At 49.8% G+C, this 25710-nt stretch overlaps 1 protein-coding gene across 3 annotated transcripts in view; it reads left to right on the top strand.

Annotated features, from left to right (window-relative positions):
- GLP2R (glucagon like peptide 2 receptor) overlaps positions 1-25710 on the top strand; it is a 71106-nt gene that overhangs the window by 20930 nt on the left and 24466 nt on the right. For all 3 annotated transcript variants that reach the window (XM_051825187.2, XM_070061386.1, XM_070061385.1), the window contains 6 exons: positions 3600-3706; positions 6165-6318; positions 8424-8583; positions 9538-9598; positions 11117-11186; positions 21272-21360. In XM_051825187.2, coding sequence (XP_051681147.1) covers positions 3600-3706; positions 6165-6318; positions 8424-8583; positions 9538-9598; positions 11117-11186; positions 21272-21360 — 641 coding nt within the window. The remainder of the gene's footprint in view (positions 1-3599; positions 3707-6164; positions 6319-8423; positions 8584-9537; positions 9599-11116; positions 11187-21271; positions 21361-25710) is intronic.

The raw sequence follows: 25710 nt of genomic DNA on the forward strand, positions 1-25710 counted from the left end.
CCTTTCCACCATTTTCCCTTTGATTTCATTATTAATGCATAAAATATTTCAGGATTTGAAAGCTAAGCTTTATAAAAAGGTATACAGTAAGAAGTCTTTTTTTGTTGTTGTTTAATTTATTTATTTGAAAGGCAGAATTACAGAGAGAGGGATAGACAGAGAGATCTTCCATCTGCTGGTTCACTCCCCAAATGGCAGCAATGGCTGGAGCTGGGCTGATCTGAAGCCAGGAGCCAGGAGCTTCTTCCAGATCTCTCCCACATGAGTACAGGGGCCCAGGTACTCGGGCCATCTTCTGATGCTTTCCCAGGCCATAGGAGAGAGCTGGATGGCAAGTGGAGCAGCTGGGACTCGAACTACTGCCCCAGTACCCATGTGGAAGATCCAGAAGAAGCTTGTGGCTCCTGGCTTTGGATTGGCCCAGCTCTGGCCATTGCAGCCTTCTGGGGAGTGAGCCAGCACATGGAAGACCTCTCTGGAACTCTGCCTCTCAAGTAAATAAATAAATCATAAAAAAATAAAGTGAGCACAATACTGGATGTTTTGGAGCCATTAAAGAGGTGGCCAGGTTTGGTAGAGGCCTGAATATAGAGGAAAATTTAAGCTAGTTTTTTAAAGGAACAGATTAAGCTGCTTTTGCTAGTCGTTTCTGTTACTAGCACATGCCTTTCTTTGCTGGTTCTCTGGTTCCTGGAGCTCACTTAACTTACTGAGATGAAAGAAGGAAGTGCGGGGCCAGCGCTGTGGCTCACTTGGTTAATCCTCCGCCTGCTGCGCCAGCATCCTGTATGGGCGCCGGGTTCTAGTCCCGGTTGCTCCTCTTCCAGTCCAGCTCTCTGCTGTGGCCCGGGAAGGCAGTGGAGGATGGCCCAAGTGCTTGGGCCCTGCACCCACATGGGAGACCAGGAAGAAGCACCTGGCTCCTGGTTTCGAATCAGCGCAGCGCGGGCTGTAGCGGCCATCTGGAGAGTGAACCAACAGAAGGAAGACCTTTCTGTCTGTCTCTCTCTCACTATCTGTAACTTTACCTGTCAAATAAATAAATTAAAAAAAAAAAAAAGAAGAAGAGGGAAGTGCCAGGTACTTCATGCTTCCCCACCCCCAGGCGTAGCCCCCAACCAACACGACCGGCAGTTTGTGCATAAATACGCAGCTCCGCCAGTTTGGGTGATTAACTGGGGCTTCCAGAAACTGCCCAGCGGGAACCAGCTCCAGCCCCTGCCGCAGTGCTACACCCTTCGGTGTGCTAACTTCTCCCTTCCTCTACTGCTGATTTTTCACTTTGCCTATAAACCACTTGCAACCCAATCCTTAGAATCTGTTTCTTCGAAACCCACACTAAGACACAGACCACCCGAAAACAAACATTTCCCCTGATTGGTTCCTAGGAATCACAAAACGTACCTATTATTAGAAGTAATGATGATAGAAAACAAATAGTTAAGTTATTTAATTAAATGTGGTCATCTCACATCGCCAGTAAAATAAATGATGTAGAGATGAGCCAGTGAAGCCCCCTGAGTCATCGCTGTAAAGAAACCACACCACTCTGGAAACACGAGACACGTCTCTACTTCCAGTGTGTGCGTAGTCTCTCCGGAAAGCCCAGATGTACACACACAACGCATTCATGAATAATATAACTGATGCTCCAGTTTGTGAAGGACAAGAGCCTTGCAAGTGCCTTGACAATGAGAGCCGGTAATGAGCTGGGAAGAAGCAAGGGGGACTTCCTGTAAGAGGTGGGCTTGTGTCAGTTTTAGGAAAGATTTTTTTTAAAGGAGAAGAGGGCCAATTATGGGCAATTAGAGACCTAACAGGATTGTAGGGATCTTGATAAGACCCCTAAAAATGTTTTCAGATAGAAGTGTGGTTGGGGTTGACTTGGAAAAGCTCAAAAGCTACATGGAGATTTTTGCATTTTGCCATCAACAACAAGAGATTAAGGATATACTTGACCCAGAAGGAAAAAGACGCCATGTGGCATTTTGATCTACTTGAAAGAATGAAGAGTGCTAGCAATGGTAAATATTTTAATCTTATTTTAAATATATCCTTAAAAGGGGCTAGCATTGTGGTATAGCCAGTAAAACCATCACCTGCAATGCCAGCATCCCATATGGGCACCAGTTTGTATTCCGGCTGCTCCACTTCCTCTCCAGCTCCCTGCTAATGGCCTGAGAAAAACAGCAGACAATTGACCAAGTGCTTGGGTCCCTGCAAGAAACTCCTTGGCTTCAACCTTGCTCAGCCCTAGTCGTTGCAGACATTTGGGGAGCAAACCAGCAGATGGAAGATCTGTCTCTCTGTCTCTCCCTCTCTGTATAACTCCACCTTTCCAGTGAATAAGTCTTTAAAAAGAATCAGAAATAAGCACACACACACACACAAAGATAAGAAGACAATCCAGTTTTAAAAATGGCCAAATGTTTGAATGGATTCTTTTACCAAGCAAGGTCTACAGATGGAAAATCAGCAAAAAAAAAAAAAAAAAAAAAAAGAGTCTTAGCATCATTAATCCCTAGGCAAGTACAAGTTAACCCCACAACAGGATACTACTGCATAACCATTGCAATGGCTGAAATGTGAGCGACTGATCATACAGCATGCTAGTGGAATGTGCAGCAGTTGGAACTCTCTTACATTACTGGTGGAAATGTAAATTTGTTCAACTGTTTAAGAAAACAGTTCGCAGCCGGCGCCACGGCTCACTAGGCTAATCCTCCGCCTTGCGGCGCCGGCACACTGGGTTCTAGTCCTGGTCAGGGCGCCGGATTCTGTCCCGGTTGCCCCTCTTCCAGGCCAGCTCTCTGCTGTGACCAGGGAGTGCAGTGGAGGATGGCCCAAGTGCTTGGGCCCTGCACCCCATGGGAGACCAGGAGAAGTACCTGGCTCCTGCCATCGGATCAGCGCGGTGCGCCGGCTGCAGCGGCCATTGGAGGGTGAACCAACAGCAAAGGAAGACCTTTCTCTCTGTCTCTCTCTCTCACTGTCCACTCTGCCTGTCAAAAAAAAAAAAAATGTACACTTGACAGCAGTGCGCATAATAGGCTGAGCGGGAAGGGGAACTTCACTGGAGACTCATGCTCACTGACGTTCAATTTCCAGTGAGCTGTGTTCTCTTCACCGTCAGGCTATCCTGGGCCTCAGAGAAAATATCCCAGTGTTCCATTGGGTCTTCTTCCAAGAAATCATCCAGGAAGAGCCGCTTGTGGAGGGAGACACACAGACAGAAATCCGGCCCCCTCCCCCAGTGACGAGGACCCATAGAAACAGGGACAAAGAGCCCGTCCTCCTTCCCCAAGCACCCTCATCTCCTGGTCACAGGTCCTTTATGATACTGTGACTCTGGCATCACTTTTGGGAGCTGGGGCCAGTCGTGGAGATGAGCCCCACTGTGGGGTCCTCACTCATTGTACCAGGAACAAGCTGAGCTACCCTACTTGGGGGTCCACAAGGACAGGGACATCAAGGCTCAAAAACATGTTTGGAGGGGGCCCAGGGCATGTCTCCATCTGGACCCTTGGTAATCCTTGGTGTGGGACTGGGGACACAGCCCCCTGGATTGGTGGTCACGTCTGCTCTTTCTCTCTGTCCAGGAGGGACATCGTGACTGGCTGTCAATCCTGAGGGTGATGTACACCGTGGGATACTCCCTGTCTCTTACCTCCCTCTTCCTGGCTCTCACCATCTTCTTGTTTCTCAGGTGAGTGGAATTTCTGCAGGCACGTGTTCAGGGATGTGTTGTATCATTTGTTCACTGGCCTCCTCTGAAGGCAATAAAGCCCGGGCTGGGTGATGTCCGGGGTTATCAGAGCTGGAAGCGACCTGAGAAAAGTTTCACGTCCATCCAGCCCATTCTGCAGGTGAACGGGGACAAAGTTCTGGTGAGATGCACTGCGTGGCCTCTGGCCGTAAAACCGGGAGGTCGCTGCACAGCCAGAACTTGAACCTAGAACTCCTGATTCTACCTTTTCCTCTTTTGGGTTAGGAAGCTTTTCGTGTGCCTGGCCCTGGTCTCCATTCCTAGTCACACCCATTACTGTCACAACTCAGACCTCTTGTTTTTACAGAAGAGATCAAGAAACTCCCCCGAGGCAAATAAGTGAGTGGCAGAGCTGGGATTCCCATCCAGGGCCCTCCGACTCCAGTTAGCTATCATCTTTAAAGCTCCATTTATGTCTTTGAAAGGTCGAGATATTCGAGTGCTTCTTAAGCACTTTATATGAATGTAGTCATGTAAATCCCATCGTAGTTTGAATCAGGAGGAATATTCTAGCACCAGGAGCTTAGCATTATGAGAGTCACAGAGATCACACAGCTGGTGTGGGTAGAGCCAGGATGGGAACCAAGCAGCCCAGAGTCTGAGCATTTTCTCTCCCTTACACCGTCTTTCAGAACCCAAGAACAAGTGCATCTTACTATATCATGTTTTTAAAAAATCAGCCAGTTGGCTGGCCAGGGGGAGGCATCATTGTGAGTTAAGCCATCGTTTGTGATGCCAGCGTCCCATATCAGTGCTGGTTCAAGTCCCGGCTGCTCTGCTTCTGATCCAGCTGCCTGCTGATGTGCCTGGGGGGACAGTAGAAAATGGCCCAAGTGCTTGCTTCCCGGCTACCTACGTAGGAGACTTGGACAGAGTCCCGAGCTCCTGGCTTCAGCCTGGTGCAGTCCTTACTGTTGTGTCCATTTTGGGGAGTGAACCAGCAGATGGAAGATCTCAAACTCTCTCTCTTTTTCCATGTCTCCATCTCTCTGTCCCTCTGCCCTTCAAATAAATAAATAAATAGGAAAAGAAGAAATCACCCAGGTGGGATATTTATGGGCCTACAGGAGAGCCCCTCCAGGCTGTCTCCCCTTTGCGAACTGAAGTGAGTATAACAGCAGAATGAGTATTTGTCATGGGTGCAGGACACTGGGATGCTGGTTCCAAGCAGATCCCCACCTGAGCTCACTGGCCTCCTCAAATCCCAGGATGTATTGCAGCTGCTGGGGCAGAGTCAGGCTCATCTACTCCTTAGCTAGGGAAGAACTCCACAGCTGAATCTGCCGGTGATCCCTGGCCTTCTTCCTCTGTACCAAATGGGGCTTCTGTCCAAAGCCCCAGAATCAAGGCAGGAGGAAAGAACCACGCAGCTCTGCAGGAAGTAGCTTCAGCTGGGCCTGGGTGGACCAGATGTCTGCATTGCCTAAGGATCTGGGAGGAGCGAGACCCAGCCCCTGCCCTGGGATCCCCACAGTCTAGGTGGGAAAAAGAACATGTAAATTGTACAGCACACAACGACCTGCCTCGAGGCCTTCCTGGTTATTAAAAATGTAATACTCACGTGAGAGCAAACTAGGGCTGCAAACAGAGAGCATAGTGGTAGACAAGGGTCCCTCTGGCCTGAGTGACCAAGACGCACAGTGTCACACTGGCCCGAGTGACAGACACCTGCAGGAGGCTCCTAGTGGGTGAGCACTCACCATGGGCACGTCCCACGAATTAACTGATGTAATCCCCCCAGCCATTATTTGAAATGCAGAGTGACAGAGAAGGGGTCAGGGGGAGAGAGAGAGAGAGAGAGAGATCTTTCATCCAATGGTTCACTTCCCAAATGGCTGCAACCGCCAGATCTGGGCCAGGTTGAAACCAGGAGCCAGGTCTCCCTTGTGGGTGGCAGGGACCCAAGTTCCCTGGGCTGTCTTCTGCTGCCTCCTCAGGTGCATGAGTGAGTAGATGGATCAGAAGCAGAGCAGGCAGGACTGGAACCAGCACGCTAACATGGGATACCCATGTTGAAAATGGCGGCTCAACTTGCTGGGCCACAGCACCAGCTCCTCCTAGGAAACTATGGCCAGATGACTTAATATTTCTGCTTTGATCTTCTCTTTATAAATTAGGGTAATGATAGCATCGGGTCCTGCAGTGGGAGTGAGGAGTAAGGATAGCCGTAAGTGCAGGTCCGTGTAGATAGCTTGGAATGTGGCCTGGCATATGGGACATATGCCGTATAGATGATAGCTATTATTTCCATTCTTACAGATGAGGAAGTTAGAAAAGTCAGGTCCCACAGCCCAGGAGCCTGCACTGTGTGTGACCTGTGTCTTTGATGGGACACCTGCAGGCTCATCGGGCCCTAGAGCTGTTGGCCTGAGCCGTCCTCGGTTTTCTCCTTGCACAGGAAACTCCACTGCACACGCAACTACATCCACATGAACCTGTTTGCTTCTTTCATCCTGAGAGCCCTGGTCGTTCTGGTGAAGGACGTCGTCTGGGACAACTCTCGCCCCACAAATCCCAACAGTGAGGAGGGATGGATGTCCTACATGTCGGAGGTAATCTTCTCCCCGTTAACGAAACTGCTCCTTCCACCGCATGGGTCAGCGCTGGGAGTCACAGGCCAGGCGGGTGGGGCTGGGCAAGGGGAGAGGGAGATAACCTTTAACCTTTAGCCTTTAACCTCTTCTGGTTAAAGAGGCAGCAACTGACTTAAAACAGCCATCTCCAGTTACAGACAACACTCACTGCAGCTGCTGGTTTGTTTTCCCAGGGCGAGGGACATCATCTGTAAAGGAGGGAGTTGAACCAGGTCAACCGTTCTTTGTGCTTGCTGTTTTTTTTTTAAAACAGCAAAGCTTGTCCCCATTGAAATCTGCATCTACTGAGATGGTTTTTCCTTTATCCTGCTAGTAACACATACCTGTTCAATGAATCGTGCATTCCTGGGGTAAATCCCACTTGGTTTTCATAGTTAGTTCTCTACCGTCTGTTGCTGGACTCCGTTTGCTAATACGGTGTTTTGTTTAGCATTTCCTCATCGATACTCATGATAAGAATGGACCTCTGATTTTCTTGGGATGCCTCTGTTGAGTTTGCACCAATCTCTTATAGGGAATTGGAATTTGTTCCCTCTTAAATGTATTTGAGAGTAATTTTAATTCTTTCTTAAATACTTGATAGATCAAACCACTGAAGTCATTTGCTTCTAGAGTTTTCTTTATTGGGAGATTTCAAATTGTGGATTCATTATAAATCTTGCATCCTGTTGTTCTATTTCTAGCAATTTGCCTGTTTTGTCTAACTTTTCAAATTTACTGGAATAATAGTGTTCGTGATAGTCTCTTTTCTTAAAAAAGAAAAAAAGATTTATTTCTTTATTTGAAAGGCAGAATCACAGAGAGGGAGACACACACACACACACACACACACAGATCATCCATCTGCTGGTTCATTCCCCAGGTGGCCACAATAGCTGGGCTGGGACTGGGCCAACCCAAAGCCAGGAGCCAAGAGCTTCATCTAGATTGCCTACGTGGGTGCAGGGGCCCAAGCACTTGGGACATCCTCTGTCGTATTCTCAGGCTCCTTAGCAGGGAGCTGAATCAGAAGTGGAGCAGCCAGGACTCCAACCAGTGCACACATGGGACGCCACAGGTGGTGGCTTAACCCACTGCACCACAGTGCTGGCCCCCATGGTATTCCCTTTAGATTCTTTGAAGGCCTCTTGGATCTGAAGTGATGTTTTCAGCTGTATTGTCCATTTCATTTCTGTATCTGATTATTTTCATCTTCACTTTTTTGGTCAACCCTTGGACATCCTCACCACAACTTCCTCAATTTTGTTGGATTTCCCAAAGAAAAATCTATTTGCATTGATGTTCCTCTTCTACATTCTCTATTTCATTAATCTCTGCTTTTGTTTTCCTGTCCTTCCATGTACTTTGTTTAATTGGCTAGTCTTTTTTTTTTTTTTTTTTTGATAGGCAGAGTGGACAGTGAGAGAGAGAGAGACAGAGAGAAAGGTCTTTCTTTGCCGTTGGTTCACCCTCCAATGGCCGCCACGGCTGGTGCGCTGCGGCCGGCGCACCGCGCTGATTAATTGGCTATTCTTTTTATAACTTATAACTTTTTTTTTTTTTACATGAAGCTTGAGGGTCTCAGCTTTTTCTTTGTAATTAAGTGCATTTCAGGCGAAACATTTGATCCTAGGCTTGGTGTTAGCTGCATACTGCAAGATTTGGTCTGTAGTATCTTCCTTACCCTCGGGTCAGAAATAATTTCTAATTTCCGTCCTAATTTCTTCTTTGACCCATAGGTTACTTGCAAGTCTGCTTCCTCATTTCTAATCATATGGATATTTTTGAGTTATTGGTTTCTGGTTAGAAAACTTGTCCTTCAGTGTCTCCATGCGGTGACTGCTATGCTCTGTTTGTCTGAAACACACCCAGAATGTTCTAGAAGAAGCTGGTCTTGAAAGCCCACACAACACCCTCCTTTACATGTTGATGTTAGTGCCAGGTGGTCAGAAGGGTGCAGGAGAGAGGGGAGTAAAGAAGGGAGGGGGTGTGCTGGGGCTGGGGGTGGAGGGGCTTCCCTACCCACTCGGGATCCCGAAGCTGGGAAGGCCTGGACTCACCTTGGGGTGTTCTGTCCTCTGCAGATGTCCGTCTCCTGTCGCTCTGTCCACGTTCTCCTGCACTACTTTGTGGGTGCCAACCAGTTATGGCTGCTGGTCGAAGGCCTCTACCTTCACGGGCTGCTGGAACCCACAGTGCTTCCCGGAAGGCGGCTGTGGCCCAGATACCTGTTGTTGGGTTGGGGTGAGTGATCTGACACCTGCCTCCCCTCCTAGGAACCATCAAGATGTGGGAGCCCAAGAGAGCCTTTGGTTGGAGCCAGAAACCCAACTGGAGAGTGGCTGGTGGGGCAGATAATCCCCTGATGACAAGAGGCTGTAAGGAGAAGTGTGTGAGAAGGTATTTGATGGACTCGGATGACATTCCAGATACCCTGGCCCCAACTGTGGTAGTCTGTCCTGGATGCCATAACAACATATCTGTGTGGCTTAAACAGCAGGCATTGATTTCCCACAATTCCAGAGGCTGGGACATCCTGCACTGCCGGTTCTGGTGAGGGCTCGCTTCCCAGCTTACAGAATGCTGCCTTCTTGGTGCAGGCTCACCTGGTGGAGAGAAAGAGCCAGCCCTCTTGATTGTAAGGATACTGATTCTGATAAAAGACAGGAACACCCCCCCACAGGAACATCTCCTGTGCCCATGATCCCATCCACACCTAGTTATCTCCAAAGACCCTGCTTTACCTACAATCACATTCTGCTCAGCACTTCAGTGTAGGAATTTTAGGACACATTGAGTTCATGACACCAAGTCTTTAGGTTGAGGATTTTTTTTTTAATTATAAAAATAGCACCCAAAGTATTCAGATCTGGAACCCCTACCTCCACACGCCCTTGAGGGAACTTTAGAGGAAATAACCTGTGATTTGGTAGACTTGGTTAATGTCCTGAGGTTTACTCTAAGCTACTTTGTGACAAGAGGCAATCCCTTCCCCTCTCTGGGTCTGGTTTCTGTGACAGTAAAACGATGGATGGGCCCTGTGCCACCCTTCACATCTCCAGCTCTCACGGTGATCCTGTGATGCCTGGGTTGGTACAAGTTGTACCCAGCTGTGCATGGCCCCATCAGGCTGCAGAGAGAGGCAGGCATATTTGGCCAATGTGTGCCTAATGACACTTCCTTGTGTTTTCTCCCCAGCCTTACCAGTGCTGTTTGTGGTCCCCTGGGGCATTGCTCGTGCACACCTAGAGAACACAAGGTAGGTCATTCACCTGGCCTTACTCTTCCACAAGCCAGTAATTCCCAGACATATCCTGGTATAAGGAATGACAGTATATTCCCAAAGAGAACATTCACCCCCATTTTAACCACCTAGAATATTCTTAGGAATGTAGGTAGAATAATCACAGATCTTACAGTAATATGTTTATTTAGTTACACATGCACATTTCACAAAGATGCAATAATAGGTTTGCAGCAGCCTTAGATATGTAAAGACATAAATACAGAAATATTTATTATAGCATCACTTATGGTAAGAAAAAGGTGGGGCCGGTGCCATGGCGTAGTAGGCTAAGCCCCCGCCTGCAGTGCCGGCATCCTATATGGGCACCATTTCATGTCCTGGCTGCTCCTCTTCCTACCCAGCTCTCTGCTGATGGCCTGGGAAAACAGTAGAAGATGGCCCAAGTGCTTGGGCTCCTACATCTGTGTGGGAGACCTGGAAGAAGCTCCTGGTTCCTGGCTTTGTATCGGCCCAACTCTGGCCGTTGTGGCCATTTGAGGAGTGAACCAGCAGTAGGAAGACCTTTCTTTCTGTCTCTCCCTTTCTCTGTCTATAACTCTACTTCTCAAATAAATAAATAAAATCTTTAAAAGAAAAAAAAAAACAAATGATAAAACCAACAAAACAAAACAACTTGGTTGCTGATCAATATGGAACCACGAAACAAACTGTGGCTTCTGTATACTGCAGACTATAATGAGACTACTGAAAAACACCTGGTTAGCTCTTATCTTTGGACTTTTAGGGACTGAATCCCAACAACATGTTGCCAAATAATGTATGTGGGGAATTCAAAAAGTTCATGGAAAATGGAATAGAGATAATGCCTATATCATATATTATATAATTCTGCTTTTCTTTCCAAGAAATCACCACCATGTATATATATATATATATTTTCCCAAGGAGTAATTTATACACACGCACAGACATACATACATATTATATATATGTGTGTATATATATATATATATATATATGTCTTGATTCCTGGCTCCAGCTCTGGATTCCAGCTTCTTGTCAATGCAGACCCTAAAAGGCAGTAAATGATGACCAAGTAGTTGTGTCCCTGCCACACATGGAGGAGGCATGGACTGAGTTCCCAGCGCTTGACTTCAGCTTGGCCCAGTCTCTGGTGTTGTGGGCATTTGGGGCGTGAACCAGGAGATGGGAGCCTGTGTGTTGTGTCTCTCTCTTTCTCTGCCTCTCAAATTATTTTTATTTCAATCTATACAGTTCAGGGTTTATGTTCATATGAACATAGAAAACAGGTAGAAGGCTATACTCCTCGGGCTGCTAGCATTGAAGAATAATTTCCTGGCATTCACAGGGAGGGAATTAGTCCTTTTGTCCCTTCCCCTACTCCGAGGGCAATGGCTGGTGGAAAGTAAGACCTCAGACAAGCGTCCTCCCTCCAGAGGGCACGAGGACTTGACTGTCCACTTCGTGTCATTTTTCAGTGTTTTTCTCCTGTCTGCTCTGCGCCCTTAGGTGCTGGGCAGAGAACAGGAATATGAATATCTGGTGGATCATCCGAGGACCCATACTGCTGTGTGTAACGGTAAGGACACCGCCCACCTTTTTTTGCCCGTGAGCTCAGCAGACATAAGGAATGCTCCCCATTACCTGTCATCCCCCAGGTTCCACTGAACGAGAAGGGGCAAGTTAGAAGCCTCTTGTTCTGGTTCAGGACCTCAGTCCAGGGTTGCCCTGTCAGCCCCTCCTTTCTGGGTCTTCAAGCCATGCAGAGACCTGTTCCAAGCCCTGTAGTGCAGGGCACCATGTGCACAAGGGCGGGAGAAACCGATACCTTCAGTTATGGAGGAGCCCAGCCACCGGGCTACCCGCTGCTGTCTTAGCACCATTAGCGGGAGGGAGGAAGAGAACACGTGAACTTTTAAGGAGGAAAACACAATCGAGGTTACTGCAAAGCTGGGAGGGCGGTCAAGGTCAGAATCAGGAGACAGAGGCTACTCTGAGACCCAGTGTGGCCCAGAATAGTTAGAATGGGAAGGACTGGCCCACTGGGTGTCACAAAACCCCTTTGGCTGGTAGTGTGTGAGAAGGAAATCTGTCAGGGAAGTTTGGCAGGGAGGAAGCAAACCACAGGAAGACTGGTGAGATCCCCAAGGGAGGCTGAGGGCCCCTCCTGCCTGCCTAGACACAGCCGTTGTCACCAGGTGCCCGCTGGGCGCCGGCACTACATTCTGCACTTTGCTCACCCTCTTCTTCAAGGGATTATTGGATAGTCCGATTTTTTGAGAGAGAGAGAGAGAGAGAGAGAGAGAGAGAGCCCTGTTCTCATAGAAGAATGTCAATATTTGTCAATAATGGAAGACAACTCTCTGTCCAGACCTGGGTATGGCCTAGAAAGAAAACTATGCATAGAAATGGTGAGAAGAGCAGGAGGGGAGGGAGGCCTTTGGTTGCAGGGTAGGGCTCATGTCCACCCTGCGCTGTTGCCCTGTGCCCTGCAGCCACTGGACACAGCTGAGAGAGAATGTTCCAGATGAAGTCTCACCTCACACATCCCTAGCGTGGCCTCATGTGCCCTGCCTCACCTGCCTCACCTCTCTCTCCTCTACTCTCCTCTCTTCTCCAGCCACACTGCCCTGCTGGGATCCCAGCACCCACCTCCTGCGTGGGCACCTCTCCCTTTGCCTGGTAGCATTTTACTGAGTGTTTCTTACACACCAGTTCTAAGTGCCTGGTGAGTATGAACTGGCTTCATCCTCCCGGCCAACCTCTGATGTGGATGCCATCATGATGCTTATTTTGTTGGCGAGGACATTGAGAAAATGACAGGTTACTTTCCTAAAGTCACAGTAAGGGGGAGCTGGGTCAGCCCAACAGGTCTGGCCAGGCGACAGCAGACACCATGTCCTGCCTCTGGTCCCTGTGCCTGGAGTACTGACTGTTGCAGCCTCTTGCAAACTGTATTAGTCAGCTTCTTGTTGCTATAGTGCAACACCCAAAGCAGACTAAGTTTATAAGCGAGTGAAGTTTATTTGGCTCAGGTTTTTTTTTTTTTTTTTTTTTTTTTTTTTTTTTTTTTTTTTTTGGTGGGGGGTTAAATGGTTTTAGTGAAGGCTGTCTTTTTTTTTTAAGATTTATTTATCTGGAGGGCAGAGTGGAGAGAGAGAGAGAGGGAGAGACAGAGAGAAAAAGAGAGAACTTCCATTCACTGGTTCACTCCTTAACTGACTGCAACAGTCAGGGTGGGGTTAGGCCAAAGCCAGGAGCCAGGAACTCCATCTGAGTCTCCCATGTGGGTGGCAGGAACATAGGCACTTGGACTATCATCTGCTGCCTTCCTGGGTGCATTAGCAGGGAGCTGGATCAGAAGCAGAGTAGCTGGGACTCACAGTGGTTGTCTGATATGAGATGCTGGCATCATAACAGGTAAGCAACAGCTTACCTGCTACATCACAATGCCAGGATTTTTTTTTAACAGGCAGAGTTAGACAGTGAGAAAGAGAGACAGAGAGAAAGGTCTTCCTTTGCCGTTGGTTCACCCACCAAGTGGCCGCTATGGCCAGTGCACTGCGCCAATCCGAAACCAGGAGCCAGGTGCTTCTCCTGGTCTCTCATGCGAGTGCAGGGCCCAAGCACTTGGGCCATCCTCCACTGCACTCCCTGGCCCCAGCAGAGAGCTGGACTGGAAGAGGAGCGACCGGGACAGAATCTGGTGCCCCAACCGGGACTAGAGCCATGAGCCGCGGTGCCGGCCTCCAGGATTTTAAAAGCATCCTCTCACAAGAATCCCAGGCACTCGTTTATCATTGACATCAGGAGTAGCCTGGGGATTCTCATGTGTAGCCAGGGTTGAAAAACATTTTGCTGTTCAAAAAGCAGTCCTTGGACCAACACTGCCAACATCACCTGAGCACTTGTTATAAATAAATTCAGGATCTCAGACCTCACCCTAGACCAACTGGATCAGAATCTGCATCGTGACAAGATTCCCAGGCTTTGGATGTGCAATAAGGTATGTGGAGCCCTCTGTCCACACCTGTAGTTCTCAAAACTGGCTGCACATTAGAAACACCTCAGTGGATCATGCCCTGGACCAGTGACATCAGAAATGTGGAGAGTGGGCCGGCGCCGCGGCTCACTAGGCTAATCCTCCACCTAGCGGCGCCGGCACACCGGGTTCTAGTCCCGGTTGGGGCGCCAGATTCTGTCCCGCTTGCCCCTCTTCCAGGCCAGCTCTCTGCTGTGGCCAGGGAGTGCAGTGGAGGATGGCCCAAGTGCTTGGGCCCTGCACCCGCATGGGAGACCAGGAAAAGCACCTGGCTCCTGGCTCCTGCCATCGGATCAGCGCGGTGTGCCGGCCGCAGCGCGCCGGCCGCGGCGGCCATTGGAGGGTGAACCAACGGCAAAGGAAGACCTTTGTCTCTGTCTCTCTCTCTCTCTCACTGTCCATTCTGCCTGTCAAAAAAAAAAAAAAAAAAAAAAAAAAAAAAAAAAAAAAAAAAAAGAAATGTGGAGAGTGGAGCCTGCTGGCCATGGCTGGAACCACTGCCCTGGACTTTAATGCTTTGGCTTCCCGTGATGGGCTGACCTGCACGATGTGTTTTCCAGTCCCCAGGCTGACAAGAGAACACGCTCTATCTTCTCATCTTGGATAGAATAACCTTTACTGGCTGCTGCTTTGACAACGCCATCACTGGTGGCTCCACTCACAGGACCCGCAGTCGCCTTAGCTCTCAAGAAAGCTTCTCCTCACTCCCACTGTTGCTGCTCTCCGTCAGCCCTTGGGATTTCTTGGTCAGACCTCTGCAAAAATGTCCTATTTGTCTCCCTTTCGCTGCTGGAAATTCGTCCTCCACATTTCAGCCAGAGTGATCTTTCATGGTTAAATATCTCTTATGACCTCCCTATTCAAGGTCATGAACTGGGACGACATGACATAGACCACAGGCAAAGGCTTTGAATTGTCTCTATCAGTTTCCAAGAGGGGAAGCTTTGTGGAAAAATAAGGGACTCAACCTGATGCCTCCCCAGCCCACGGAGCTGCAGGATTCTTTGATTCTGCATACTGGTTTCAGGGCTCCTAGGAGAGTCGAATTTTATGTGACCTGACATATGCAAAGGAAAAACAAGACCAGACACTGAAATGGAAAAAGCTGTCTGGGGGTGAGGAGCCTGGGCCTATGATTAACATGTGATGTGCTCTGTAGCCAAGTGGGTTGACCTCTCTGGGGTTCAGTTCTGTTTTTTCGTCTGTAAAATCAGAAGTAGTCTCGATCAGTGTTTCCTTACTGGGGGCAGGGCAGGGTGGGGGGTGGTGATTCTACCCATTAGGGACGCGTCTGGATACTGCTTAATGATCGCAGGTAGGGGAGAGGGCTGCTGCTGGCCTCAAGTGGATGGTGGTCAGGGATGCTCTCAACTTCCGACACTGCTGAAGACAGCCCCCAGAGCAAATAATTGCCCTGCTCTAAATATCAGTAGAGTTGGGATTGAGAAACCCTGGACTACATAGAGGCTGCACATCAGAACAACCTGGGGAGGTTCAAAAATATATCCAGGCTGGCGTCCACCCTACCCAGTAGAGCTTCCTCAGTCCTGGCTGTCTTCCCCCTTCATTGGCATTCCCTGAACACTTTGTCCTTGGGGAAGTCAGAGTCTAATAGCTATCATCCCAAGACTCACCAGACTATGACTGAACCAATATCTGCCTTCATGTTTGGTCCTATGACCACATGTTGCAGTTTTCCACCCCTCTGAATAGATATAACCCCCACTCCAAAAGAGAAAGACCCTGGGTCCCTGCATGACTGCATGGAGTGGAGCTTCTGCCAATGTGACATAAGCAAAAGATGAAGCCTTCATTGTGTTCAGAAAAAAAATTATAATTCCTTGACCCTACATGTGTTCTATTTAGATGAAAGTTACAAAAAAGAAAACAGTAGGGGCCAGTGCTGTGACTCACTTGGTTAATCCTCCGCCTGCCGCGCCAGCGTCCCATATGGGCACCAGGTTCTAGTCCTGGTTGCTCTTCTTTCCAGTCCAGCTCTCTGCTGTGGCCCGGGAAGGCAGTGGAGAATGGCCCAGGTGCTTGGGCCCCTGCACCCACGTGGGAGACCAGGAGGAAACACCTGGCTCCTGGCTTCAGATCGGTGCAGCTCCGGCTGTAGCTGCCATTTGGGGGGTGAACCAATGGAAGGAAGACCTTTCTCTCTGTCTCTCTGTCTCTCTCTCACTGTCTAACTCTGCCTGTTAAAAAAAAAAAAAAGGAAAACAGTAATCCCTATTGAGCTGATGGCAGATGGCATTTGAGTACTCAATGCTTTCCTTTCAGCTTGGTTAAATTTGAGCACAGGCCCTGTTTTCCGGAGCATGGAGCATTGTTTTCTGGAGAAAACTCAAGTATGCATGGTGAACAGAGTATTGGGACCACAGGGAATCTCCTAGTCCAGATTCAGGCTCCCTGGTGAGCATCCCCAGTTATAGTAGTCAGAACTCTCCCACTGCCCACCCCCTTAGCCTGGGTCTGCATTTGCTGACCAGGACTGGGGTTGACGTGAGCGTATGTCGTGCCTAAGCTCCAGACACGCTGGCGGACTTGACCTGCTGCTCTTTTGGTACAGGATTCCTTATGTCTCAGAAGTGTTACAATGGTGACTCCAGATGCTCCTTGGGTCTTCCACCAGTCACCAAACTTGGAGAATTCCCATCTCTTTCTTTGTATAAGACTTCACCACTTAAGTTAACCTCACCCCTGGGTATACATTTTGACTTGCATCTCATTGGAACATGATGTATCTTTATATTCTAGTCCTCCCTGCCCTCAGTAGAAAAATCAATAAAGCTTTGATTAGCCCAACTCTTCAAGGACAGTCTTACAAAATTATTACACCGTGCAGAGTTGTTCTATTCATATCCTGCTCTCTGGAGCTAACAGATTGAACACTCTGTTGAATGGCATTTTGAGCTCCCAAATGGAATGAGCCATCTGTTGTTGACTTTGTGAGTCAGAAAGTCAGGAGCCTTCATTCATTCTCATTGAGTCTTCTCTAACAGCCTCAGAACTAGAAGGCATGGAGAAATTGGCAAAATTAGTCTCCACTGCTTTTGTCCTCTGTAAGTCCCTCTGCCCCACCAGGATCTCAGGGACTTTGTGCTGCCCCAGGATTCCCAGGACATCGCCTCGTTCCCAAATATGCTCCACTGCTGAAGAGTTAGAATGGGAATCTCCCCGTGACCCGGGGTTTCCCACCCCCTCAAATCTCACCTTTGCTGCACCCCTGCTTCTCTTTCCACAGTGACAGTCCGATCACAGGTGTTTGTTGACGTCTTCATTATTGCGAACATTTGCTTGCATGCATGAATGAAGAATGCAGGCCTCTCCCAGGTGCTCCTTATCTTCTGTGGGATGTATGCATTCCGGCAGGGCTCTTGGGCAGGGAAAGTTTTGCTCCAAAGAAGTAACTCTAAGGGGTAGGTAATTTAGTCCGCACAGCAGGCCAGGGGAGGAGGGACTTGGGGACAATTGGCAGAGTTTATGGGTAGATAAGACCTACCCCTGAGCTTTTCCCATGCTGTCCATCCTCTCTGCCAACCCATAGGCCCAGATCTGTGCACAGAAGCTGGGCTGTCAGAAAGAGGGTCACCAAAACTGCTACATTGGAGAATGCATCTGTGCTGTTTAAGACTTAGAAGGAGCCTTAAGTGTGTGCCTCCTTCATCTAATCACAGAATCCTAGAGGAGCTGGCTGGGTGCCTGTGTCTTCAATCAGCCCCTGTCCTGCTTATGGGGAGTGACATCACGCAGGTTGCTGTCTTTCCCGAGGTCTAGGTGAGCAGAGGCTCCTGGGTCACTCCATGGCCGTAAGGAAGTGCCTCCCCACCCCCGCCACCCCCGCGTGGCCCATTGGTTGATGCCCATTTTCTCTTGACTGGTCTCTGGGAGGCACAAAAGACAGTGAATCAACACGCTCATCTTCATAGCCCTTTGTTTCCTAGGAGACAGTGCTGATCGAAATTAATTTGCTGAAATATGTCTTTCCCTGTTGCACTTACTTGTAAGAAAAATGGCTGTGCTCAACAAATCACTAAGCCAAGGGCACAGTGTTTTCTCTTGATGATGAAACACAGATATCCCATTAAAAGGGATAAATTACTTGGTTACATTGAGTGTATACTTAAATTTTCTGTGACCAAATATTCTTTGGCTGGGAACCTCCTTCATTCCTCTTGGCTTACAGAGTGCATACACAGCCTCTTGCCTGAAACTCTAGCCTTCCGGCATCGAGCACTGGTGGTCCTGAGGCCAGTAAAGCAAGGTGCATGCTGGATTCTGCAGCTTGCGTCCCAATATGTACTTGCAGAATTTTGCTGTCAGGGACTTTAGTACCAGGCTGGCTCACGTCTCTAGAGACCCCTTCGTTAATTATCACCTGATCGCCAGTGCTTTCGCCATGGCGTAGAAGCATAACCAAGTCTTAAAAACAGATGCAATGAATAAACCACTTTCAGGGCCAGTGTTGTGGCATAGCGAGTAAAGCCACGGCCTGTGACACCTGCATCCTGTATGGGCACTGGTTCGTGTCCTGGCTGCTCCGCTTCCAATCCCGCTCCTTGCTAATGGCTTTGCTACGGTCGAGTTTCTGAGGAATCTGCTTTCTCTTTACCACACTGGCTGTACGAGCACTGGAATCTGGCTTGTGCCCCTATTGTGGAAGCGCAGCTTTTCTTAGCGAACTGCTTATTGCTAAAGGCAGTCTTATTCTGCTTAATGGCCATAGTATCTAAACCTTAACATTTTTCTGTGGGCTTCCAGAATACCGCTTCCATGGGGTTCATTCCATGGAATTCCATTTGTGCTCTAGCTACTCTTTCTGAATGTCCTTTGTCATCTCACTCTGGGGCCAGTGTTGTGGCGCAGCTGGTAAGACTGCGCCTGCAATGCCAACATTCCATATGGGCCCTGGTTCAAGTCCCAGCTGCTCCACTTCCAATCCAGCACCCTGCTAATGGCCTGGGGAGAACATCAGAGGATGGCTCAAGTGCTTGGGCTCTTGCACCCAAGTGGGAGACCTGGATGAAACTCCTGGTGTTGGCCCGGCTCAGTCATGGCCATTGTGGCCACTTGGGGAGTGACCCAGCAGATGGAAATCTCTCGCTCAGTGTCTTCCTCTTTCTCTGCAACTTTGAGTTTCAAATAGATATACACCTTTTTAAAGAAAAAAGGTGACTTTCTGAACCTTCCTTCTCTCTCAGTCTACACAGTCCCTGCATGATTTTGTCTACCCCGGTGGCTTCCTGCTGTGTCTTGGATGACTCTGCTGAGATCTGGACACAAATATCTAATGGCTGTGGGCATCTCTTGTGTTCAGAACCACTAGATCTGCTCACCCCCCATCCTCGCCCAGTGTTCTTTCTCCATGTGGTCCCTCTCTTGGTGAGTGGCACCACCGCACATCCTGAGAGCTACTCCAAAGCTTTGGGGTCTGTCGCTCCCTCTCTCGCGGAGGAACAACACTGGACCCTGCGCTGTTCTCTTTGCCCAGCCCTTCCCGGGTTAGCTGCCGCCCCCCCCCCCACCTCCGCGGAGGGGCAGCACCCCCACCGCTTTCCCCGCTTCCGTGGAGGAGCGGCACACCACCAGCAGGCTCTCTCAGGGGCTGCTCAGATGTTCCTCAGATGTTTCTGGTGCATGTGGTCTCTCTCTTCCTCTATAGTCCTCTTCCACCAATCCCAACTCTGCTGCCCACACGCTGAGCACGCTACTCTCCTCCAATCAGGAGCAGGATCAGCTCCTGCAGTTTGTTAGTCGAATTGGCGAGGCAGCTGTGTAGAAGTTGTTTGCTGTCTCTCAGCGCCATATTGTGGGAGATCAGATGCATAGAATTAGTCTTAGTTCCAGTAATTTAGTCCAGTCTCAGTTGCTCCCCACAGGGTCATCTTCAACCTCACATCCAAACAGTAACAAATGGCATTTGAGCCACACTTCCTAATGACTTCCAGTCTGTCGCTTCCTCCCCGTCTGGCAGCATCAGGGCAGCTGTCTGAGTTGGCCTCTCTGTCTCCTTTCCCCGGGAGCTCTGAAACTGTCTCCCAATGGGCCCCCTTCTTCCCGTCTGGTCCTCATGTAATCCGTTCTCCACACTCTCTCGGAGGAGCTTTCTGAAATGCCAGTGTGCACACGTGAGCAGATCACATGCCCACCCAAGATTCATCAGTGGCTCCCCACGGCTTTCTGAAGATAATCAACTGCCCCTCCCCGCTTAGTGTGACCTGGGAAGGCCCTGCATCACTTGGCCCTCCCTCCCTCTGCAGTCTCACTCCTCACACAATCCAGTGTCATTCTCTAAGCCCACACCCAGCCATTGCTCTTGAATACCTACAGGTGGCTGCTCATGAGCTATCTTAAGGGTGTAGTTGAGACATCCATTAGGGGTAGGCAGTTAGTGTAGAGGTTAAGACACCTGCATCCCTTATTGGAGTGCCTGGGTGTCAGTCCTGGCTCCAGGCCCTATTCCAGCTTCCTGCTAATGTACACCTTGGAGGTAGCAGTGATGGTTGAAGTGGTTGGGTTCCTGCCACTCACATGGGAAGCCTGGCTTGATTTCCCAGCCCTGGCTGTTGCAAGCTTTCCAGGAGTGAACCAGCAGATGGGAACTCTGTCTCTTTGCCTTTCAAATAAATGAGTAAATAAGTACTTTCAAAAGATATTAGCCAAAGTTGCAGCCACCTGAAGTTTTAAAAAGGGCTGGAAGATCGGCTCCCAAGGTGGTTCATATGGCTGGTGAGTGATGTTTGTTGTTGATCGAGGGCTTGATTCTCCTACACCAGCCTTTCTACAGACTGCTTGTGCCTGGCTCCCCAGCGAGTGAGCAGTTCAGGGGGTGAGCAGAAGGAGAGAGAGTACCTGGTAACACCTGGCTCAGGAAGTAAGCTCACTTCCACCATATTCTTTGCATTAGATGCAAGTAGCCACATGAAGCTCACCTTCAGTGAGGGTGGAGTGGGATTAGGCTCTTCTCATTAGGGAGAATACCAAAGAATTCAGACATAATTAGAAATTTCTCCCAAGGTGGGATTTGGCCGACTCGTGCCAGTTGTGGCAGGCATTCTTGGGCGTGGGGAGCATGTGCTGTGCAGTTTCCTGGCAGCAGTGGGACCCCACCTTAGACACCACGGGGGGCCAGTGTTCCTTGCAGGGTGGCATGAGGTGTAAGTGATTAATTATATCAATCCAGGCTCAACCGCTGGCTCAGTCCCTGACCACCTGTGTAACTGGGAGATTTATCTCCTACGTGCCTCTGTCTCTTTGTCGTATTATGTGGATAAAAATGGTTGTGGCTACTTCCCAGGTATAGAAAGTTCTCGGCCCAATGGCCAGACTGGTAAGTACTGAGCAAATGTTAGTAAATATTAGCAATAATGTCGATGTCCTTCTGACTTATGCACATGGCTTTAGTGGTGGGCCAAACAAATGGCTTACCAAGATCTCCTCCAGACTTGGAGTTCAGTTGACCACTGGGACAGTGGGGATTAAAACCCACCAGCTAATTGCTGAACTGGCCCTGGTTGACAAGGACAAGGCGCTCGTGGCTGAGTCCTGGGGTGACCTGGACATTGGCAGCCCTATGGAGACCATCACTTACCTTAACGCACATCTGTTCTTTGTTCAAGGTCAATTTCTTCATCTTCCTGAAAATCCTCAAGCTTCTCATTTCTAAGCTCAAAGCCCACCAAATGTGCTTCAGAGATTATAAGTACAGGTGAGTGGCTGGGTTGTTTAGACTCGTTCTGACTGTTCTGCCTGACGCCCTGGGGAGAGGGGCACGCATTGTGTTTGTATGTTTATCTGCTAAGGTCAGGATGCCAGGGAAAGTCCTTTCGCCAGGGACAAGGACCTTCTGACCCCAAAGGAATACCTGCTGGGCAGTCAAGGGCACACATGTCCCCTAAATAGAAAGATCTTCAAATGTCTCTGACAATCACTGGTTTGTGGGGAAGGGGAAAGTCTTATCTCTGTGGGAATAGGGAACCCTGGCTGGGTTCAGAAAGACCCCAGGCTAGCCTTAGTCCAAGTTCTCGTCTCTCCATGTGTAGGAAGACATAGATAGAGGTGAGCAGACACGCGGGATTTCTTGAAAGGCAAAGGGATGGTGCGCACTCAGACAAGAGCATGGACAACCTCATGAGGGAGAATTGCCCCCACCCAGGATGGGGTCATCCTTTTTATAGGGTCAGGGGTGGTGCTCTGGGCAGTTCCAAGGAGGCAAGGTTTGGGGTGGGGCTGGTATCTGGTGCATGATGAGGAGTAGGTGTGATGAGATATCCTGGTGTCTGGTGTGTGATGAGGAGTGGGGGTGCCAGGCCTTCAGCCCTGCTGAGTCGGCCTGAAGGTGCTGGGATTTGCACAAGATGGCACGTGGCTTGGGTGTTGGGAGTCCTCAGCTCCTTGTCACTCACTAGCTGTCTCCCTAGCCATATTATTATGAAGGGAAGTTGGGCGATTGTCTTCCGGGGGAAGAATTCGAGGCAACAGAAAGAACGACATATGCATGACCCAGAGGAGAGTGTCCGGGTGTCTTTGAGCCCTTGAGAAATAAGACCCCATGCTTTTAGAGTGCAAGGAAATCCATTCTGCACGTGGCTGCTCTTTGCTTGTGACTTGCGTTTCGTCTTCTGCTGTCTGCATTGCCGGAGAACCCATTTCACAGTGAGTCAGGTCCTAGGTGTTAGATCTGCGTTTTTGTTTTAAAAATGAATGATCATGGCCGGCGCCGCTGCTCACTAGGCTAATCCTCCACCTTGCGGCGCCGGCACACCGGGTTCTAGTCCCAGTCGGGGCGCCGGATTCTGTCCCGGTTGCCCCTCTTCCAGGCCAGCTCTCTGCTGTGGCCAGGGAGTGCAGTGGAGGATGGCCCAAGTGCTTGGGCCCTGCACCCCATGGGAGACCAGGAGAAGTACCTGGCTCCTGCCATCGGATCAGCGCGGTGCGCCGGCTGCAGCGTGCAGGCCGCGGCGGCCATTGGAGGGTGAACCAACGGGAAAGGAAGACCTTTCTCTCTGTCTCTCTCTCTCACTGTCCACTCTGCCTATTTAAAAAAAAAATGAATGAACGTGTGAATGAATGAATGAGAGATGGGGGGCCCACTCCCTCTCTTCCCAGTTGTTCCTTACTTCCTATGTAGCCTGCACCTTCCAGCAGGGGTCTTGGAGCAGGGGGAGTGTTTTAGCCCATAGAGTAGTTCTGAGGGTCAGCATTGAAGTCCGTCCACACAGCAGGTCTGAGAAGGAGACTGAGTGAAGAGTGGCTGTGTTCCTCACTCTTTTAGGCCTGGCCCTGGGGCTAAGAGGCAGTCTTTCCATTTCTCCAACAAACATCTCCTGATGCCTGCAAGGTGCCTGTGCTATGTGTAGGACAAAAGGTAAAGACAGCGTGGGCCCCGTCTTGGAGGTGCATGCATGGTATTTCCCTAAGGACTGGAACACTGTTCCTGGAGCACAGAGGGCTGGCTGTGGCTCAGACATGCCAACTGATCTCGGGCAAGAAGCTCGGGCCACCTTCGCCAGCTTGCTAGTGTGAGGAATGGGAGTATCCCGACAGACCCTTCCTCGGCTTCTCGTGAGGCCATAGATTGGGGCGATCCCAATGCAGTCGGAGGTGTGGAGTAGTATTTGCTCAGGATCCAGCTCCCAGATGCTATCTTCCTTAAACGCTCCCTCCAGGAGGTCTAGAGGAGTAAACACACAGGGTTTAGGGCTAGGCAGATACATACTGGAGTTGCTTGCTGGGGCTTGGGCCCATATGTTTTTGCAGAAATACTTAGCCCCTGGGCCTGGGCCCAAGCCCTGGGGAGCCACGCTGTCTCTCTTGGTGCCTCTAAGTGGCCGAGCAGGCTCTCTGGCCTCTCTCCCAAGGCCTGGCCTCACCCTCTCTGAGCATGGTGCTTCCTTGGCCAAGCACAGCTGCCTGGCTCCAACCTGCTCAGTTCTACTCATGGAGAGGGGTCTTCTCTACAGTCAAGTGCAGGAAGCATCAGAGGGCCCCAGAGACTGGACACAGAGGCCAGTACTCCCAGGGGACAGAAGGAGGGAGCAGGTGAATCTCAGGGGACTCTGAGCCTAAACTTGGGTGTTTGGTGCCTCCAAAGCCGACCGCGTACCCCTAGGAGCTTCCCCCATACTCCGTGTCCACAGCAACCCCTACAGCAGTTTTCTGTCCTGGCTGCTCACAAGCATCGCCCAAAAGCACAGCCTTGCTAGTGCCTCTGCTACTGTGTCTTCTGACCCAGTAGGCACGGGATGGAACCTACCAGTGTTGTGGGGCGCACGGATTAAGACACAGCGAGAGGTCAAATTAGGAGTCTTTATTAGCCAGCTGGCGACTGCCAGTCACAGAGCAAGTCCAGAGAAGACAGCCCCCGGGTTGCAGTGGTGGGGGGGCTTTTTAAAGGCAGAACCTGCTTTTTATCAGACATTTGATTATGCGTGTGAGCTTGTGCGAGTGGAAAGCACACAGAGAAGCGAGAAGCAGTTAGCGAATTAGCCAGGTGTCTTTTTTTTTTTTTTTTTTGGTAACCTTGATGTTACTTGTGCTATCCTGTGTCCGCAGCCGGGAGTAGACAGGAGAAACCACAGTCAAGTGGCCTTGGCCATTATCATCAAGCAAGCAGAGGTACAGAAGCTAGAAATGGGTCAGTTACAAACTAACATTTAATTGTATGAAGAACAGGCCTTGTTTTACAATAACCAAGCAAAATAACCTGTTGAGCTTTGGGTCCCTTGTCACACCATGTGGACTTTCTAGAACTCTCCAGGAGGTTCTGATGCCCACAGAAGATGGGTCAGACACACTGGTAGAGTCCCAACACTGGGATTTCCTGGCTGCGCTGTGACAACAGTTTCTATGCAGCCTCAACATTGTCATTCCGGGGTCAATCCAAGATTATGGCTTCCAGACGTTTCAGATCATACATCCCTATCAGTAAAGTAATGGTGGGCATGCCCATATACGTTATTAAATAAGACTGAAAAGTGGGAAATTAAAAAGGAGAGACAAAAATGGATATGCACAGCACTTCTACTACCTTCTGTGATTGTATTTTCTTCCTGTATCAAATAGATTTCCTTGCCCAGGCCTGGAGGGTGCACATCCCCTTGCAAGCCACTGATCTGGGGGATGAGTAAACAAAGATACTGGGGAGGACCGCATAGCTCATGATGGTTCAGAATGGCTGTGTGGGAGGAGAAAGGATAACCCTGCCTGGCATATACAATCTGTCTGCAAACTCCTTGCCCCTGCCCTTGTTCGAGGAAAAACCTTGAAAGGGAACACCTGGGTCCATGCCTACCTGACGCTCTCCCGGGGTGAGCGGTCTCAGCTTGGCGTGGTTTCCACCACCTGGGGAGAGCCCTGGGGCAGGTTGGGAGTGGGGGTGCTGTCTGTGTCCCTGAGTGGCTGGGACTTTGGCGGGCTCCCTGACGCCAACTGTACTTACAGCAGGCTCATGTGTATAAACTGGACCGTTACTCATTTTTAATGTCCGTGGAAGGCTGGGGCAGGAGTTGGGGGCTCCTTTCCAGTGCCTGCATGCCTCACCAAGTGTCCTGTTCTTGATGCTAGAAGGCCCAGAAACCCACAGCAGGCCCCACGGCGTGGCTTGCTGATCATGCAGTCAACGCAGAGTAGCTGGTGTTGAAGGAGCCCTGAAGATGGCCTCGGATCCCACCCCGGCCCTCAGCAGCCCCTGCCTGTGGGGGAGGAGGCGTATTCCCCAGGGCCAGGGCTGCCTGCACTGAGTAGAGTGGGTGAGAGCTGAGAATTTCCTCCTCGTCTGTGCTTTTCACCTTTGCCTTCTTCCTCCTGTCGTCTTACCCTTTCTGCAAGCAACACAGTTCGTTAGCTCAAGCTGATGGACTGGCAAAAAAGCCAGGGACGCGTCTCTCAGAACGCACCTGTGCCACCTTAATCTACTCACTGGGCTGGAAAATCCCACAGCCTCTGTGAGCTCATTTGCCCATTTTACTCCCAGGAAGCAGTGTGAATTCCCCTGTTTCCAGGTTCTGGGATGGTTAATTATTGTCACCCCTGCAGCTCCCAGAGCCCTCCTCCACAT

This window comes from Oryctolagus cuniculus, chromosome 17 (assembly GCF_964237555.1).
Source record: "Oryctolagus cuniculus chromosome 17, mOryCun1.1, whole genome shotgun sequence".
NCBI lineage: Eukaryota > Metazoa > Chordata > Mammalia > Lagomorpha > Leporidae > Oryctolagus > Oryctolagus cuniculus.